At 57.4% G+C, this 17,437-nt stretch overlaps 3 protein-coding genes across 7 annotated transcripts in view; 1 reads left to right on the top strand and 2 right to left on the bottom strand.

Annotated features, from left to right (window-relative positions):
• The window catches only part of NIBAN2 (niban apoptosis regulator 2), a 33,692-nt gene extending 28,235 nt beyond the window's left edge, over nucleotides 1-5,457 (top strand). The window contains exons 10-14 of the mRNA XM_054083960.1: nucleotides 175-330; nucleotides 911-1,027; nucleotides 1,891-1,998; nucleotides 2,083-2,194; nucleotides 2,984-5,457. Of these exons, the coding sequence (XP_053939935.1) occupies nucleotides 175-330; nucleotides 911-1,027; nucleotides 1,891-1,998; nucleotides 2,083-2,194; nucleotides 2,984-4,143 (1,653 nt within the window). The 3' untranslated portion in view covers nucleotides 4,144-5,457. The remainder of the gene's footprint in view (nucleotides 1-174; nucleotides 331-910; nucleotides 1,028-1,890; nucleotides 1,999-2,082; nucleotides 2,195-2,983) is intronic.
• A 32-nt stretch (nucleotides 5,458-5,489) lies between these two features.
• SLC31A2 (solute carrier family 31 member 2) lies at nucleotides 5,490-11,562 on the bottom strand. Of its 3 annotated transcripts, none has more exons than XM_054083963.1 (4): nucleotides 9,397-10,826; nucleotides 8,779-8,845; nucleotides 7,863-8,030; nucleotides 5,490-6,326 (listed from the first exon to the last, which is right to left on the bottom strand). In XM_054083963.1, the coding sequence occupies exons 1-4, from the start codon at nucleotides 9,478-9,480 to the stop codon at nucleotides 6,259-6,261; spliced, it is 387 nt and encodes a 128-aa protein (XP_053939938.1). In that variant the 5' UTR covers nucleotides 9,481-10,826; the 3' UTR covers nucleotides 5,490-6,258. The 3 variants fall into 3 exon arrangements, with proteins under 3 accessions (XP_053939938.1, XP_053939936.1, XP_053939937.1); XM_054083961.1 differs by having other exon boundaries at nucleotides 5,536-6,326; nucleotides 7,859-8,030; nucleotides 9,397-10,812; XM_054083962.1 differs by lacking the exon at nucleotides 9,397-10,826 and adding an exon at nucleotides 11,374-11,562 and having other exon boundaries at nucleotides 5,561-6,326; nucleotides 7,859-8,030.
• A 1,281-nt stretch (nucleotides 11,563-12,843) lies between these two features.
• The window catches only part of LOC128854080 (collagen alpha-1(I) chain-like), a 95,772-nt gene continuing 91,178 nt past the window's right edge, over nucleotides 12,844-17,437 (bottom strand). For all 3 annotated transcript variants that reach the window (XM_054083959.1, XM_054083958.1, XM_054083957.1), the window contains 11 exons: nucleotides 16,314-16,367; nucleotides 16,181-16,234; nucleotides 15,971-16,024; nucleotides 15,831-15,848; nucleotides 15,616-15,669; nucleotides 15,370-15,432; nucleotides 14,916-15,081; nucleotides 14,536-14,642; nucleotides 14,148-14,228; nucleotides 13,706-13,894; nucleotides 12,844-13,305 (listed from right to left, as the gene is read on the bottom strand). In XM_054083959.1, the coding sequence (XP_053939934.1) occupies nucleotides 13,156-13,305; nucleotides 13,706-13,894; nucleotides 14,148-14,228; nucleotides 14,536-14,642; nucleotides 14,916-15,081; nucleotides 15,370-15,432; nucleotides 15,616-15,669; nucleotides 15,831-15,848; nucleotides 15,971-16,024; nucleotides 16,181-16,234; nucleotides 16,314-16,367 (990 nt within the window). In that variant the 3' untranslated portion in view covers nucleotides 12,844-13,155. The remainder of the gene's footprint in view (nucleotides 13,306-13,705; nucleotides 13,895-14,147; nucleotides 14,229-14,535; nucleotides 14,643-14,915; nucleotides 15,082-15,369; nucleotides 15,433-15,615; nucleotides 15,670-15,830; nucleotides 15,849-15,970; nucleotides 16,025-16,180; nucleotides 16,235-16,313; nucleotides 16,368-17,437) is intronic.

A 17,437-nucleotide genomic window follows, 5' to 3' on the forward strand; every position in this document is an offset into this window, starting at 1 on the left:
GTCCTGCAGCCATCTCTCATGCAGATGGCACTGAAGGATGCTGGATTGAGAAGATACATGGGGATGAAGCCCATGTGGTGGTGCAGACTGCTGTGCCTGGTGTGGGGTGGCATGTCCCAGCCCTGAGTGCATGGAGAGGCTGTCCTGCCCTGCTGAGCTTGACTTTGTCCCCAGTACATGGAGAAGCTTTCCCACCTGGCCTTCCACCCAGTCAAGATGCAGTCGTGCTATGAGAAGATGGACCAACTGAAATTGGAGGGCCTGCAGCAGCGATTTGATGTCTCCAGCACATCTGTCTTCAAGCAGAGGGCTCAGATCCACATGAGACAGGTGGGATGGGGACCAGGGTCCTCCCATGTTCCCCTGGGCTGGGCACAGTGGTCTGGGGAGTGGAGGCATGGTTGGGAACCCAGGCTGATCCAACCCAGGCAGAAATTTGGCTGGGTTGTCTCCTGTCTCAGGGACTTTCATGTTGTTGGCACCCAGCTAAGGGTGTGTGATGGATCTGCTCATCGCCTTTGGTTGGGAGCCCAGGAAGGGAGGGAGCCTGCGGGTGGGAAGCAGCATGGAACACTCTTCCAGCATGGACTCATCATCCAGGCTTGGGCATCACGGCACAGTTGCCCCTTTGCCACCGAGTCCACTAGCACCAGCAAGGCCAGTACCTCAATTCTGGGATCTGATCCAGCCAAACCTGGAGAAGAGTGGAAAAGAGGTGTGTGCAAACCAGCTTTGGGCACCATTTTCCACCAGCACCCTTGATCCTCAGGGTGGATGCCATGCTGAGGACCTTGCCAGTGTGAAGGCTCATCTCAATGTGACCCCCAAAAAGCCTTCTACCCACCCTCATGGTGGGTCCTTTTGGGCATCTGTCCTCTGCCCCGTGCTGACTGACTGCTTCTCCTCACAGCAAATGGATGACGCTGTGTACACATTCGAGACGCTGCTCCATCAGGAGCTGGGGAAGCTGCAGGGCAAAGATGACTTGTGCAAGTCCATCCAGCGCATCCTTGAGAGGGTGCTCAAGGTGAGGGGTGATGGGTGGAGGACCTTCAGTAGCCTTATTCCAAGGGCTGGGAGTCTGGAGAAGAGGACAGGAGTGACAACACTCATCCTAATAGACATCTTCTTGGGGGCTGGAGCACCTCTGCTATGAGCACAGGCTGGGAGAGATGGGGTTGTTCAGCCTGGAGAGGAAAAGGCTCCAGGGAGACCTTAGAGCAGCTTCCAGTATGGAGAGGGGGTCCAGGAAAGCTGAGGTGGAGCTTTTTACAAGGACATGGAGTGATAGCACGAGGGGGAATGTCTTTAAATTGGAAGAGGGAAGATTCAGATCAGACATTAGGAAGAAATTTGTCATGATGAGAGTGATGAGGTCGCCCAGAGCAGTGGTGGCTGCCCCACCTCTGGAGGTGTTCAAGGCCAAGTTGGATGGGCAACCTGATCCAGTGGGAGGTGTCCCTGCCCATGGCAGGGGGTGGAACTGGATGGGCTTTGTAGTCCCTTCCAACCCAAACCATTCTGTGATTCAGTGAAGTTCTGCGTTATACCCAACTTGCCATGCATTTTGCTGGGATGTGGGACAGGCAAGTGGGAAATCCGTTGGAGGAGCCAGGTCTCCTCTGGCCACATGCACCTCTGTAAAAGCCACTCCGGGTTCAGACCGGCCCAAAACCCCTTCTGCAAACAGCAATGGAGGAGCTGGCTCCCAACGGGGCTCAGGCACACCAGGAACCATCTGCAGAGAAGGATGCATGGAGCAGAGGGACCTGCTGATGCCCCTGCAAATGGGTTGTTGGGGGCAAACTGCAGGGGTTGTGCCCATGGGCAGAGGAGCTCCCAGCCCGCAGCCCTCATTGACCAGGGGCTGCTCTCTTACTCGCCCTGCAGAAATATGACTACGACAGCAGCACCGTGCGGAAGAAGTTCTTCAGGGAGGCCCTGCTGCAGATCACCATCCCCTTCCTGCTGAAAAAGCTGGCACCCACCTGCAAGGGGGTAAGAGGTGAACGTTTGGGGTGGGAGGGGGAAGGACCCTGCCTCTTGTTCTCCCCTGGCTGAGCAAACTCTCCCCTGCGGCAGGAGTTGGCCAGGTTTCAGGAGCTGATCTTTGAGGACTTTGCCAGCTTCATCCTGGTGGAGAACACCTATGAGGAGGTCGTGCTGCAGTCGGTGATGAAAGACATCATGCAAGGTAGGGCTCTGCAGCACTGGGGAGCCTGGACCCACTCAGCTCTGAGTCCTGGGGGGCTCCAGCACCCTGGGGTGGGTGGTGAGTGGAGAGAGGAGCAGCTGAGCCTGGGCTCAGCAGCACCTGGAGGGCCCATAGTGTGTGCTGGGGACCAGAGAAGGAAAGGATGGTTCAAGCAGGGTGCTGGGGGGGTAAAACAGGGACAAATGACCCTGTGCTCAGTGCTGTGGAAGGAGGAGTGACCCTGTGCAGGGTGCTGGGCTCTGAAGGAGGATGGGGTGACCTGATGCTGAGGTCTGAGGGAGGATGGAGTGACCCGATGCTGGGGTCTGAAGGAGGATGGGGTGACACTGGGCTGGGTGCTGGGTGAGGAGGGATTGATCTGGTGCTGGATGCTGGAAGCTGAAGGAGGAGGGGGTGACCTGGTGCTGGGGGCTGAATCAGCAGGGGTTGACCTGGGGGCTGGCTGAGAAGGGGGTGACCCTGTGCTGGGGACCATAGGAGGGAAGGGACTGATCCAAGCAGGGTGCTGGGGACTAAACAAGGGGGAATGACCCTGTGCTGGGCGCTTGGGGCTGTGCAAGGAGGGGGTGACTCCATGCAGGGTGCTGAGAGTTCTGTTTAGAGCATCTTCCCCCTGGCAGGGCTGAGCAGTGGGTGGGATGCTCTGCCCCACTCCAGACACCTCTCCCTGAACCCTCACCCAAGGCAGGGGCTGGGAGAGGTGCCCAAGCATGGCAGGTGCTGCCCCATGTCCCCAACCTAATCTGAGATCTGTCTTGGTCCTCCCAGCTGTGAAGGAGGCGGCCGTGCAGCGGAAACACAACCTGTACCGCGACAGCATGGTCATGCACAACAGCGATCCCAACCTGCACCTCCTGGGCGAGGGTGTCCCCATCGACTGGGGCGAGGAGTACAGCGGGCAGCCCGAGGCCGAGCCGCCCGTCGACAAGCGCCGCAGAGCCAAGCAAGTGGTGTCGGTGATCCAAGATGACGAGGGGGTCCTGCCCTACGAGGTGGGCACCGAGGCGCTGCTGCAGTCCCGCTCCCCGGAGCCACGGGAGCGAGAGGAACCGGAGCCTGGGGTGCCCCCGAGCTCCCCGGGTGGGGTGGAGGTGATCAGAGAGGCGCTGGCGAAGGAGAGCCTTGGAGATGGCGTTGAGGAGGAGCAGCTGATAAACGGTACCGACGCCACACGGGAAAGCGGTGCCACCGAGGAGGTGGTGGTGGCAGCAGGGTCTGTCCTGAGTGATGTCCACCCACAAGGTCCAGCCAGCGAGGGGGATGGGGTGCACCGTGCTGCACCGGAATCACCCAGAGCCGAGGTACCATCAAAGGCTGGCGTGCACCACACCACACCAGCATCACCCATGCCTGGAGCTGATGTCCCACCAGCGTCTGGGATGTCCCACACTACACCACCATCACCTGCTCCCAGAGCTGATGTCCCACCAGTGTCCGGGATGTCCCACACTACACCACCATCACCTGCTCCCAGAGCTGATGTCCCACCAGCGTCTGAGATGTCCCACACCGCACCACCATCGCCTGCTCCCAGAGCTGATGTCCCATCAGGGGCTGGGGCGTCCCACGCTGCTCCACCATCGCCTGCTCCTAGAGCTGATGTCCCATCAGGGGCCAGTGTGCAACACGCCACACCAGCATCACCTGCACGCAGAGCTGATGTCCCATCAGGGGCTGGGATGCCTCAAGCCACACTAGCATCACCCATGCCTGAAGCTGATGTCCCATCAGAGACCAGGGTGCCCTGTGCCACACCAGCATCACCTGCACCCGGAGCTGAGACCCCATCACCATCTGCTGGGGCAGCTTGCCACCAGCCCAGTGACAAGGAGACAGGTGAGGAGGTGGCCCTTCCGGGCAGCAAGCGGAGCGCCCCACAGCCCACGGGGAAGACGGAGAGTGGTGAGGGGGCGCAGACCGAGATTTAGCCCCAGCCTCGCCGCCATGGACTGACCCCGCTGTCACCGGGGGTTGGGGTGGGGGGCATAGGACCTGCTGTGCTGCCGGGGATGAGAGCGGCGCTGTGGGAGAGGGAGGGGATGGGAACCACCAAGACCTTATTGCCTTGCTGGGAGGGGTCCCCGCTGCTGCGCAGGGCTGGCCACAACCAAATGGTGTTTCTGGGTCAGACTGGGGGAGACCCCCAGCCTGGCATGGGGCACCTCCTGTGCTCTGCTCTGTCCTTCTGCCTTATTTTCTTCTTTTCTACCGAAGAGATGCTTTATCTCTGCCCCCCTCCCCAGCACAAGTGCCTGGGGTTGCTGGGGTAGGGGCACTAACCCCGCTGTGGGTGGGTGTGAGATGCTCCCAGCTGTCCCCGAGTTGTCCCTTGCCCTACCAGAGGTGTCCTGGGAGCCTTGCCCACTGCCATCCCCCCCAGCCGGCTCTGGGACTGCCAGTGGGAGCAGGGGGGGATGATGGAAAACCTGATGGTGGCCAGGGGCAGGTATCCGGCATCGGGGTGGCTTAAGCTGCTGCTGATGGGGCTGGCATGGGCTCGGAGCACCCATGCTGGGGTCAGAACATCCACGCTGGACACAGAGAACCCACATTGGGCTTGGAGCACCCATGCTGGGCTCAATGCACCCACGGTGGGCTCAGAACACCTACGCTGGACACAAAGAACCCACATTGGGCTTGGAGCACCCATGCTGGACTCACAGCACCCAGTGCCCACCCCGGCCACCCTCACCCCAAGGTCTTCTAACAGCTATTTAAGATCTAAGTCAAAACTTAGAGGGAAGGTAGAATTCACACACCTGCCTGGCAGGACTGGGCTGCCTCCAGGCTCAGGATGGTTGTGCAGGGGAGGGATCCCAGCTCTCGCCCTCCGGAGCCCCCCAGCACCATGCATGGATTCCTCCAGCTCTTGGGCTTTGCAGGCTTTGGTACCTGCAGTGATGGTCCAGCTGGTGCCTCAGGAGCGGTTTGCTGGCAGCCCTGCCCGCAGAGACGTTAAAGAACCCCAGAGCTGGTTGGGGAGTGGTGGCAGGATTCAGTGTGGGACCTGTGTGTGTGTGCCCGGAGCAGTGCCCAGCACCCTCGCCTGTATTTTAGGTGCCACCGTTTCTGCCTCTGAAGGGGGGTGCCCAGCCTAACCCACTCGGGGAGGCCCCCCAAAGTGCCTTGCTTTGGGAACTTAAAACTTGGCTCTTCCAGGATATTTTATTAAGAAAGTTATACAAATGTTTTAAAATATGCTTATAATAATTAATAAAATGGAAAAGCTTTATTTAAAGCCAGAGGCGACTGTCCTTATTCCTGATCCTGTCTTTATTCCTGATCCACTCCCCTGGGCCTGTGGTTGAAGGGCAGCGCTGGGTATTGCGGGGGGGTCACATCCTGAGGTCTCGGCAACACCACAAGCCAGGAGCCCACCGGCTGAGATGGTTTTTATTAAAAGGGGTGTCCCAAGGAAGCAGCAAGAGGCACCCGCAGCAGCAAAGTCCCCTCAGCACGGCCACACCAATAGCTCAGGGGCTCCTCTGAGCCCATCCCTGAAGCACTGCACAAAGGGGGGTGCGGGGAGGGGGGCCAGCAGGGCCCCCGTGATCCCCAGAAGGCACTGTGTGAAGAGGGGTCGGTGCAGGAGGGCAGGGGTGCCTGTCCCAAACATGTCCCCTTCCCCAGCAGAGGTCCATACCTGTTCCAGACAGGATGAACGCCCTCCAAAAAGCAATGGGGAAAGGAAATATCCAGCATCCCCCCCACCATCACCCAGTCAAAGCTCCCTGAGAGCTGGGGACAGCCACCAGCTGAGTATGATGACAGTGGCAGCAGCACGCTGGCCACAAGGCTCCCCTTCCCTTAGGTCTCTGCAGAGCAAACCCCTGCATGCTGCATCCTGCAGAGCATGGGGACAAGGACAGACTCAGCAGAGGTGACAGCAGACAGTGTAGCAGGAGGCTTGGAGCACGTTGCCCACCATCCCAGGAGGGCTGCCTAGCCCCGGCCGAGCAGGGGGTACACCACAAAATAGCCCAGCGTGGAGCCCACGATGGCCCCAAGGAAGATCCAGGCGTTGTAGGACATGACGGCCAACATCACCATGTAGCCCAGAACCACCTGCACCACGTGGAACAGCGTCTGGCCGAGGTGGTACCGAAACCACCTGTGGAAGAAGGAGGAAAACTCATGAGGGAGGGATGGAGGCAACTGGCATGTCCCCCCTCCCAGCATCCCATAGTGGCCAGAGATGGTTTGGAGAGCCGGGAGAGGGATGCGCACTGCAAACAGCAACGCAGGGGGAAATCCTGCTCTGAAGGAACTGGGAGGATATTATTAAGGAGTTGGCAGTAAAAGCAGCCTCAGGCATGGTCTGGGATTAAATGCAAAAGGAAAAGCCCAGGGCTTGGTTCCGATGGCTCGTGCTGACTCAGAAATGCCGGGGCCAGCCTTCCTTGGGTGGCTGAACCACTGTTTGTGCCCATTCATAGACTCATAGAATGGTTTGAGTTGGAAGAGACCTTAAAGATCATCCAGTTCCAACCTCCCCACCATGGGCAGCGACATGTTCAGGCCTAGGTAAAATTTTCATAAGGAAACTTGCAATCTATCCATAGATATAAAAGTGGTAGTTTGTGAATTCTGTAAAATCATAAATAAATGGGTAAAAAAAAAAATCCATATTCAGTAGCAAAAGAGATGGATTTACCATGTATAAAGCATGGCACAACACAGGAGGCCAGGATGGAAGGCAGCATCTGTTCTTGCAGCCACGTTGGGTGACTTTAATTTCAACTAGCTCATTCCCGAACCATGAGTACTGTCCAGCACCCACAGTGGCTCCTGGGGGACTGGGAGCATTTAAGACAGCAGAAAAACACCCTGGATCCCTCCCTAGATACCTGGGGGGTGGGATGCCCCCTCCTGAGGCTGTACACATACCCCTATTACTCCACAGCTGCCTCTTTACAGCCCCTCTCCCCTCCTGCCCTGGCCTGGGGTCACACACGAGTCACAGAATCACAGAATCACCAGGTTGGAAAGGACCCACTGGATCATCGAGTCCAACCATTCCTAACACTCCCTTAAACCATGTCCCCAAGCACTTCATCCACTGTTCCTTAAACCCCTCCAGGGAAGGGGACTCGACCCCCTCCCTGGGCAGCTGTTCCAGTGCCCAATGACTCTTTCTGTGAAGAATTTTTTTCTGATATCCAACCTGAACCTCCCCTGGCGGAGCTTCAGGCCATTCCCTCTTGTCCTGTCCTCTGTCACTTGGGAGAAGAGGCCAGCTCCATCCTCTCCACAACCTCCTTTCAGGAAGTTGTAGAGAGCAATAAGGTCTCCCCTCAGCCTCCTCTTCTCCAGGCTAAACAACCCCAGCTCTCTCAGCCACTCCTCATAAGACTTGTTCTCCAGCCCCTCACCAGCTTTGTTGCTCTTCTCTGGACACGCTCCAGAGCCTCAACATCCTTCTTGTGGTGAGGGGCCCAGAACTGAACACAGTATTCGAGGTGCGGTCTCACCAGTGCTGAGTACAGAGGGAGAATAACCTCCCCGGACCTGCTGGTGACCCCATTTCTGATCCAAGCCAAGATGCCGTTGGCCTTCTTGGCCACCTGGGCACTCTGCTGGCTCATGTTCAGTCGGCTGTCAACCAGCACCCCCAGCACCCTGGCAATGGGGACCCTGCGGTACCTGCCCTGCGTGGGGTTGTTGCTCTCCTCCTCCTCCGGCTCCGCCAGCGACTCCTGACTGAGGTTACGGGGCACAGCCAGCAGCGCCCGCCGCAGCAGCACGGCTTTACCCATCTTGATGGCTTCGTAAAGCACCGACAGCAGCACAATCACCAGCACCGAGAGAGCCATCCCTGCGGAGAAACACCCTGCTGCTGCCCGGCATCGCCGCATCCGTGGGTCAGGGGGGTCTGCAGACCAAGGGAGGGGTCCCAGCACAGAGCGCCTGGGCACAGCCAAGGGATAAATGGCAGGGAAGGGATTGCTTTGGGACACGATGATCTCAAAGGTCTTCTCCAACCTACGGATTGGGATTGGCCTGGAGCAACAGGCAGCAGGTTTGTGAAGAGCTGGGAAATGGTTTATTTAGCTCCTAAAAAATAGAACTACAAATATAAAATCTGCCCCCAAACACCCTTAGGGAGTATTTTTTGGAGGGGGTTGCTCTGCCAAAAAAAAAAAAAGCATCTTTGCATCAACTCCACAAAAATGTAGGGGTTAAAATATGATGCTGGGACAATAATTTAGTGGAAAATAAAAAGGAAATAGGAAGTTGAGCCATCAATGAGTGATCTGGCGGGGCTGCAGGCTTCAAGGGGGGAGATGCTTCCTGCAACTCCCTGCCCACTGCTCTCAGCTTGGGAGCATCCCCAGGGCACAGCATTGGGTAGGAGAGGGTCAACCAAATCTGGGCAGTGTCCTTGGAGCTGTGGAGCGTGTGGAACCCATCATAGCCCTTTCTCCCCGCTCCCAGCACTTCACTAATGCCACACCTGCCAGAAATGCAAACCAGCGCTCTTTCTCTGCTCTGAATCCTTCTCCTGGGCAGAGAGATGGTGGGGGGATGGACAGACAGACAGGTGTCTCAGGCTTTCAGCCTACCTGTGGGGCTGTGGACACTCCAGAAGTCAAAGAGCAGCACTGCTGTGTCCGAGAAGTAGAAGGACATCTGGAAGAGAGGCCAAAGAAAGCGCTAAGAACCAGCTTGGGGTGATGGGGCAGGCTGGGATGGGACACTCGCATCTTCAGGTCCCTGCATCCACCACCCCGAAGGGCTGAGCCCCGGTGACGATGCATAGCTGGGGTTTTACCAAATGGTGCAATGTTTTCCCCTAATTCCTGAAACGGGAAGAGGAACTTGCACTGAAAATCACAGTCATGGTGACCAAGCTTAACTCTTCCCGTGACATCTAGCATGACAATTTTCACCTCTGGCAGCAGCTTCTGTGTGTGTCTGGGCTGGCGAGAGAAAGCCAGAGTTTAGCCTTGCAATAAAGAGAGACCAGGATTAACCCAGATTTGAGAAGTGAAGGTCCATGGGTGACAATCAGAGGTTGGTAGACATGGTCCACAGCCCGAAGCGAAGCCTTTTCTCTGCCTTCCAGGGGTTTCTCTTGCATCACCGGGCTCACCCAAAGCCAAAAGCAGCTCCTCTAGGGATGCCTCCCATCCACCTGTCTGACCTGGGGCTGCCAAGACCTACAGAGGCATCAACCCCACCTTCTTTATCACCCTGAAACAGGAGGAGCAAGTATCGCTCATCTCTGCTGAAGTGATGCCAGGGCCACCAATCCATTTTGCCATAAAAAATGGAATTCAGGGTGTTTTTTTTCCTTTCTATCTTCACAAATCTTTCCAAGTAGCACTCAAAGGGCTTGTGCCCTCTCCTCTGCTGCACCAGCCTGGCTTTGGCCACGCGCTCCCACCGTTACTGACACCAGCAGATGCAGCTGACGGATGGGCTTTGGCCACAAATACCATCCAATAACCGGGTGTCCACCCAGACGGGCTCTAATTACACCCTCCGGTCACACCTCACGAAAGCACATTAACATGTGTAATTGGCTCACACCTTTAAGCTTCCTTTGGCAACAGATTCACAATAATTAGCCTTTTAATGAAGCTATTTCTCCTTTGCAGGCTGCACCCACAAGTCTGCAGCGCCGTGTAAGGAGGAGGTAAAACATTAAGAACCAAGGAACAGAAGACTGGCAGAAGATTCTCCTGACTGCATCAGGTCTCCCAGTCCAGGGTGAAGCCACGTGCTTTTGGGTACCCAGTGTGGCCATGAGGCTAAAAGGATGTTCCTTGGGCCACCAGCCCTGATGTTCCTTGGGCCACCAGCCCCTTGTTGATGCCACAGCATTGCTATATTATGATTTCTCTGGAGGCAAAGTTTGCAAAGGTGCTAAAAATCTCTGCCCTCTTTGCAAGAGGGGAACGATGCTGTGATGCAACAGGCTCAGGGTTATTGGTTGGAGGGCACCGTCCTGTCCTCACCCACCCGCCCACACGGCTGTGATTCAGTAGGCACCTGGGAAAGGCTGCGCCCAGCTCCTCCTCTGCACCTTCAGGTGTTTGAACAAACAAAGCTGCTGAAAAATATCCTGTGCTGCATCTGCTATGTGCACAAAATAGGCGTTTAATGGCTTAATCCCCTGCAGTTTTGGGGTTCCACTTTGCGTGGGGTCTGTGTGGAGCATCCCAACCTGCCGCTCTGGTCCAACTGGGATACCCAGCCCCACACATCGGGATGAGCCTGCCTTCCCGCCGCACGCCGATCCCTGGTTTGCAAACCAGCATGGCAAGCAGGATGGTGTCCCAGGTAGCCCCATCTGCAGCCTCACGCTAGGGACACGGTGGCCTGGGTAGGTGTCCCCACAGCGGGATGCTCCTTGGAGCCAGTGCAAGCCACCCTTTGGATCCCGCAGGGATGCTGCAAAGCAAATTGTAACTCAGTAGGCTTAAATATTAAATCCAAGCTCAGAATACAAAGCAAATCTGCTTCAGGTGATGATTTAAGGCCTGTGCCATGCCATGAACTCCTGCTGGGGTGAGCCCGCACCCGTGACAGCCCATCCATGGGCGATGGGAGAGTCCTTGGAGGGGGGACATGGCCAAACAGCAGGGTGAGAAGCAGGCAGACAGACAGACAGCCCATCCTGTGCACAGCTCCCTGGAGCCACCACTGCTGGCAGGTGCTGCCAAAGCCCCGGCTGAGCCACGGGGTGAAACAAGAACCAGGGCAAAAGGGGAACCGGGGCAAACGGGAATCGGGGTGAAAGGCAAACAAAGGCAAACAGGGAACCAGGGCAGATGGGGAGCCTGTGTGACTGGGGAATAGGGGCAAACAGGAACGGGGGCAAACGGGAACGGGGGCAAATGGCAAACAAAGGAGCAGGATAAACAGGGAATTGGGCAAAAGGGGCACAGGGGCAACCAGGGAACCAGGGTGAATGGGGAGTAGGGGCAAACAGGGAACTGGTGCAAATGGGAACTGGGATGAACGGGGACCTGGGCGAACAGCAAACAGGGGCAAATGGTTACTGGGGCAAAAGGGGCACAGAGTCAGACAGCAAAACAGGTTGAATAGGGTCAGCTAGGGAACTGGTACGAAGAGGAACTGGGGTGACCAAGAAACTGGGGCAAATGGGGAACCAGGGCGAATGAGAACCCAGGACCCCCGGCTAGGCTCACCTGCATGGTGGCGGCGGGGACCCCGTCCCGGTGCAGATCCGTGCGGCTCAGCCCAGCTTGGCTCAGCTCGGCCCGGTGCAGCTCAGCTCAGGTCGTCTCGTCCCGGTGCAGCTCCGCTGAGCTCAGCCCCGCTCGGCCCGTCCCGGTGCAGCTCAGCGGAGCTCAGCCCGGCTCGGCCCGTCCCGGTGCAGCTCAGCGGAGCTCAGCCCGTCCCGTCCCGTCCCAGCCCGTCGCATCCCGTGACGCGCGGCGCGGGGCTCCCCGGGAGCTGTAGTGCGATGGGGAGGGACGAGTGCCCCTTCCGCACCGCCTCCACGGCTCAGCATCCCTGGGGAAAAAGGGAGCCTGACGCCCCCCGGGGCGCGGAGCAGCTCAGCATCCCGGGGAAAAGAGGGGACCTGACCCCCCAGGATGTGGAGGAGCTCAGCATCCCTGGGGAAAGAGGGGACCTGACCCCCCAGGATGCAGAGGAGCTCAGCATCCCTGGGGAAAGAGGGGACCTGACCCCCCAGGATGCGGAGGAGCTCAGCATCCCTGGGGAAAGAGGGGACCTGACCCCCCAGGATGCGGAGGAGCTCAGCATCCCGGGGGAAAGAGGGGACCTGACCCCCCAGGATGCGGAGGAGCTCAGCATCCTGGGGGAAAGAGGGGACCTGACCTCCCCGAGGTGCAGAGGGGTTCAGCTTCCCTCTGGAAAGAAAGGGCCCAACATCTCCCAGGGTTGCAGAGAAGCTCAGTCTCCCTGCAGAAATAGGGAGCCTGACCCCCTCGGCGCATGGAGAGGCTCAGCATCCCTGAGGAAAAGGCGGCCCGAATACCCCCAGAGTTTCACTTCCCCTTCACTCTGCACTCCAATCCTCCCCTCCAGATCATGCTTCCATCCTTAATGGAGTGTTCATGGGTCTTCCTGCTGCTTTTCCCAACACGCCCTGGGGTACCACCCCCTGTTTGCAACCCCAGCTACAACATCGAATCATAGAATGGTTTAATTTGGAAGGAACCTCAAAGCCCATCCAGTCCCACCCCCTGCCATGGGCAGGGACACCTCCCACTGGATCAGGGGCTCCAAGCCCCATCCAACCTGGCCTTGAACACCTCCAGGGATGGGGCAGCCACCACTGCTCTGGGCAACCTGGGCCAGGGCCTCCCCACCCTCATCGTGAGGAGTTTCTTTTTAACATCTCATCTCCATCTCCCCTCTTTCAACTGAAAACTGTTCCCCCTCATCCTCTCCCTGCACTCCCTGATCAAGAGCCCCTCGCCAGCTTTCCTGGAGCCCCTTTCCAAACTGGAAGCTGCTCTAAGGGCTCCTGGGAGCCTTCTCTTCTCCAGGCTGAACAACTCCAACCCTCTCAGCCTGTCTCAGAGCAGAGGTGCTCCAAGCATTTGTGTGCTGAGGCAGAGCCAAGCCCCTTTCCTCCCCCTTCTCTCAGCTGGCAGTAATTTTCCTTGTTGTTTTTTCCTTTAGCAGACAGTTCCCAGTGGTTATAATTAGAGGAGCCTCCCCCAGTCAGTCATTAAATTAGCACCTTCTTGTATATATACATATATAATATATATAATTTATAGAGAAATGACTTTTGTAAACAATACTCTTCTACTCCAGAAGGAAGTGTAGTCTGTGGCAGAATGCAGCTACAAATACGGATCTCAAAAAGAGGACTGGCAGCTCCAGGGGGTGAGTGGGAGCCCAGTGCCACCCCCAGCCTCCACACATGTCCCCAGTGGGAAAGGTCCTGGGGTGGAGGGAACCCAGCCAGCTCGGTTTGGGTGTCACCGGTTTCAGCTGAAGCAAACTGGTCCGACTGTGAAACCAAACTGGTGTGAGGTGTCGCCGTTGTGAAAGACAGCCAGGTCCCGCAGGGGCAGCAGGGAGAGTTCCTCTGTGGTGAACTGGAAGATGGTGTCGGTGATGGAGGACTCGTTGTCCAGCTGAAATGAGCACCAGGGGCAGCTGAGCAGCACTGAAACCTTCAGCTGCTGGGCCGGAAGGACCCTCTCAGAGAACCTGCTGTCGCTGCTCCGTTTGTTCCTTGATCCAATACTCCTGAGGTCATGACTAGGTCTCCATCCCCAACCCTTCTCAGCTTCTCCAGGGAGGTGGCCTCCCTTCTGTCCCACCTTATCCCTTGCCACATCCCAGCCCACTCCCCAAGACCGAGGCAGCTCCTGGTGCCCAGGGAGAGGATGCTCTCCATCCCCATCCTGCCATGTGGAGCAACATTCCCAGGTCTATCCCAAACCCTCAGGGTGCAAACATGCACGGAGGGCCTCTGCAAACATTGGAGGCTCTTCCAGGTGGAGAAAAGGTTCTGGTCGTGGCCAGGCTTACCACGCAGCCTTGCAGGCTGGTGACATAGCTCTGCTCCCGGGAGTCAGCCAGGAAGCGGATTTCCTTCTCCGGCTGGGGCTGCCCCTGCTCAGGGGCCGGTCTGCAGGAGTAGGAGACCTTCTGGGTGGCCAGGTGGCTGTGCAAGCGGAGGAAGCGGAGCTGCACTGGGCTGGCCCCTGCGTACTCCAGCTGCAGGGGCAACGAGAGAGAAAATCGGGTAACGGGAGCTGCTTGGAGGGGTTTGTGCTCCCCCTGCCTCAAAACTGGGCAGGATTCAGCTGTCTGCTAAAGCACTGGTTTGGATTTTCTGGAAGAAGGTGGCATCACACCCCACTGGGAACCCTGTGCCTGGGCACTGCCCCTTCGCAGCAGGAGAGGCACTAGGAGACCCCAAACCCTATCAGATGGGCTTTGTGTCCCCTCAGCTGTTCCAGCCACTCACCAGGAAGCCCCCAGGCAGGGTGCTGAACCACTCAAAGGTGTCCTTGGAGGTGTAGGTACTCAGCCAAGCCTTGATGGGGACCTATGGGGAGTGAAGACCATGCCATGCTGTCCCAGCAGGCGATGGTGGCAGTGCCACGACAAGAACCAGCTAACCCAACCCGTGTGTGTGACCTGTCCCTGCAGCCTTGTCACACACCATGACCTGCATCCTCACCCTAAACTGCTCCAACAGCTCCCTGCGATAGCCGCAGTTTACCGCTTCACGGATCCAGCCACCATGGCAAGGATCCGGTCACATTGCCCCTTTCCAGTCACACCAACCCAGGTCCTCACCCACCCTGAGGGATAACGCAGGGCTGAAGCTGCCCCGCAAAAGCCCCCCATACCTGGTTGTGGACAGGGGCTATGCAGGTCTCGCCCCCCGCTGTAAAGTTGCAGAAGGCCACCAGTGCGTCCTGGGGGCTGCCCTGGTTGGGGTCGATGTAGTATTGCCCTGGAGGGAGGCAGAGGGGAGCTCTTGGCACACAGATTTGGACAAAGGATGACGCCATGCAGTGCCATCCCAGCCCAGCTCATGGACATCCTGGCTGCAACCTCCATCCTCCTGGGATGCAGCCTGGCTGCCATCCCATCGCTCCAGGGACACCTATGAATCCCAGCTGAGCTCATCCCCCAAATTCTCACCCCTCTTAATTGCAAAGAGGTTCCTATGCCCCCATGTTAGTCCTGGAACCAATGTGGGGGGACCCCATGTGCACCCCAGTACCATCAGGCAGACTGGGATGAGCCAGCTTCAGCTCCTTGCAGGTGGCTGCTGGGTTGGTTTTGGTGCCGTTGGGATGCTCGATGAAGGCTTGCAGCTCGTGGCTCAGGGTGCCCAGCAGAGCCCAGATTGCGGTGTAATTCAGGTGATTGGAAGGATAAATTAGGTGCTGAAAGAAAAAGGGGGGGGGACACACACAACCAAGCTGACATAAACAAGCTCTTATTTTGGCCAGGAGCATCACCAGGTGCTCAGAGAGGGGATGGAACATGCAGGAGACAAGGACAAGAAAGATGGGTGGGAGATTAACCATATTTGCTTGCTCTTTGTGCAAGGACCTTGGTCCTTGCGCGCAGGGGACCTCGGCAGCAGCGGGACGTGGGGCAGCATCACTGTGTCTGGGACCACCCTGATGGAAACCCCTCATCCCCCAGCATTGCCTTTCCAATGCACTCACCTGCAGCTCCTTCCCAGACAGCACCAGCGCTGGTCCACGGGGTCCAGGTGGGCCGGTGAGACCCTGGGTGACAATGGCAATGCTGGTGATACTGGTGGCTGCCCACGAGCCCCCCCTGCGATGCTTGCAGCTTCTCCAACAGTACCACTAGCCAGCATGCCCAAGGCATGGTGGGACCTTGCTGCTGAATTTAAGGGAGCAAAGGACCCAAATTCTGGCATGAGGGACGTTTGCAGCTCCACTTACCGGCAGGCCTGGCGTGCCCCTGGGTCCTGGCAGCCCCGGGAAGCCTTTCAGCCCCTGCCGAAGGATGAGATGGGAGCAGGGAAGATAAGCAAGGTGGGGAGATGCTGCTGTGCCAAGCTGCACCCCGGGGTGCCCCACGGGGCCACCCAGCACTCTGCGGAGAGAGTAGGGTGCCCCAGGGCTAAGCCCAGCTCCAGGCATTCCTCTTTACTTACTTTGGGTCCGGACAAGCCCTGGAAAAGAAGGACAAGCCCTGGCTAAGAGGGAGGGCAGGTGGGATCAAAGCTCCATGCCAGTGTAACCCCCGTGGGGCCAGGAGCGCACCCCAAACCTGCCAGGAGGATGAAGGACTCACCGGTGTCCCAGGGAAGCCAGGATGTCCCTGTGGGCCAGGGGGGCCAATACTACCCTGCAAAGACACCGGAGGAGGTCAGGAGGCTGCAAAGGATATTCCCCAGCCCTATGCCCTTCTACATCCCAGCCCCTTACCTGGGTGGATTTTACACAAGGAATTCACCCCAAATACTCATCTCAGTTCCTCCCACCCCCTCCACCCCGCCCTTACCTGTTGTCCCTTGGGTCCTGACCTCCCAGGGACACCATGGGGTCCTAGCTTGCCCTAGAAGATGGGTCACGGTGTCACACAGGATGATGAAGGGCCAAGGACAGGGAAGAAAAGAGCAAACCCCCTCACGCACCTTGAAGCCATCGTCCCCTTGCGGGCCCATGTCGCCCATGCTGCCCTTGTCGCCCTAGGAGAGTCAGAGAGAGCTTTGGTGGCAAAAAAGGGGGTGGAAGCCCCTCCCCGAGACACTCAGTCGGGTAAGGGGCTCTGCCAGGAGGGTTGGCATCAAGAACCCTGCCCTAGTTCCTCTGTGGTGATATTTCATTGTGTAAGCAAGAGAGGGTTTGCCCACTGCCTGACCCTGGTGGTTGATGCCTGCTCGGGACACTTCCCAAAGCCAAACATCTGCTGGGCTCCAGCAAGTGGCTGGAAATGGGAAATTCCTAGTTATGGCTAAGAAAAAAAACCCATCCTTTTACTTTAATTGCACCCACACTGCTGGGGAAGGAGACGGTGGGATGGAGCATCTGCTTCCCCTGCTCAGCCACAAAGGCACAACCGCACGTATTCAATCCCAGAATACAATATCATTCAAGAAAACTTCATGAGTTCCCAGGAAACACTTTGAATAAGTCATTGAATCATAGAAACATTTAGTTGGAAAAGACCTTTGAGATCATCAAGCCCAACTGTACCTGCCCACTACTAAATAATATCCCTGAGCACTTCATCTGTCCATCTTTTAAACTCCTCCAGGGATGGGGACTCCACCACTGCCCTGGGCAGCCTCTGCCAGCGCCTGAGAACCCTTTTGGTAAAGAAATGTTTCCTGATGTCCAATCTGAATTTGCCCTGGTGCAACTTGAGGCCATTCCCTCTCATCCCATCACCAGAGAAGAGACCAGCATCCACCTCGCTACCACATCCTTTCAGGCAGTTGTAGACAGCAATGAGGTCTCGTCTCCTTTTCTCCAGGCTAAACAACCCCAGGTTCCTCAGCTGCCTCTCATAAGGTTTACTTTCCACCCCCTTCCCCAACGTCGTTCCCTTCTCTGGATGCGCTCCAGCCGCTCGATGTAGTGAAACTGAACCCAGGATTCGAGGTGCAGCCTCACCAATGCCAAAGACAGGGGCACAACCACAGACAATTCCTTCTGTGCTGAAATCTGGTGGAGCAGAGAAGAAAACCCCAGCAGAGCAGCTGCCTGCAGCCTCCCCTCCGCTTGCTCCCCCAGGCTCTGGCCTTGCTGAATGCCC

Source organism: Cuculus canorus, chromosome 19 (genome assembly GCF_017976375.1).
Source record: "Cuculus canorus isolate bCucCan1 chromosome 19, bCucCan1.pri, whole genome shotgun sequence".
Taxonomy (NCBI): Eukaryota; Metazoa; Chordata; class Aves; order Cuculiformes; family Cuculidae; genus Cuculus; species Cuculus canorus.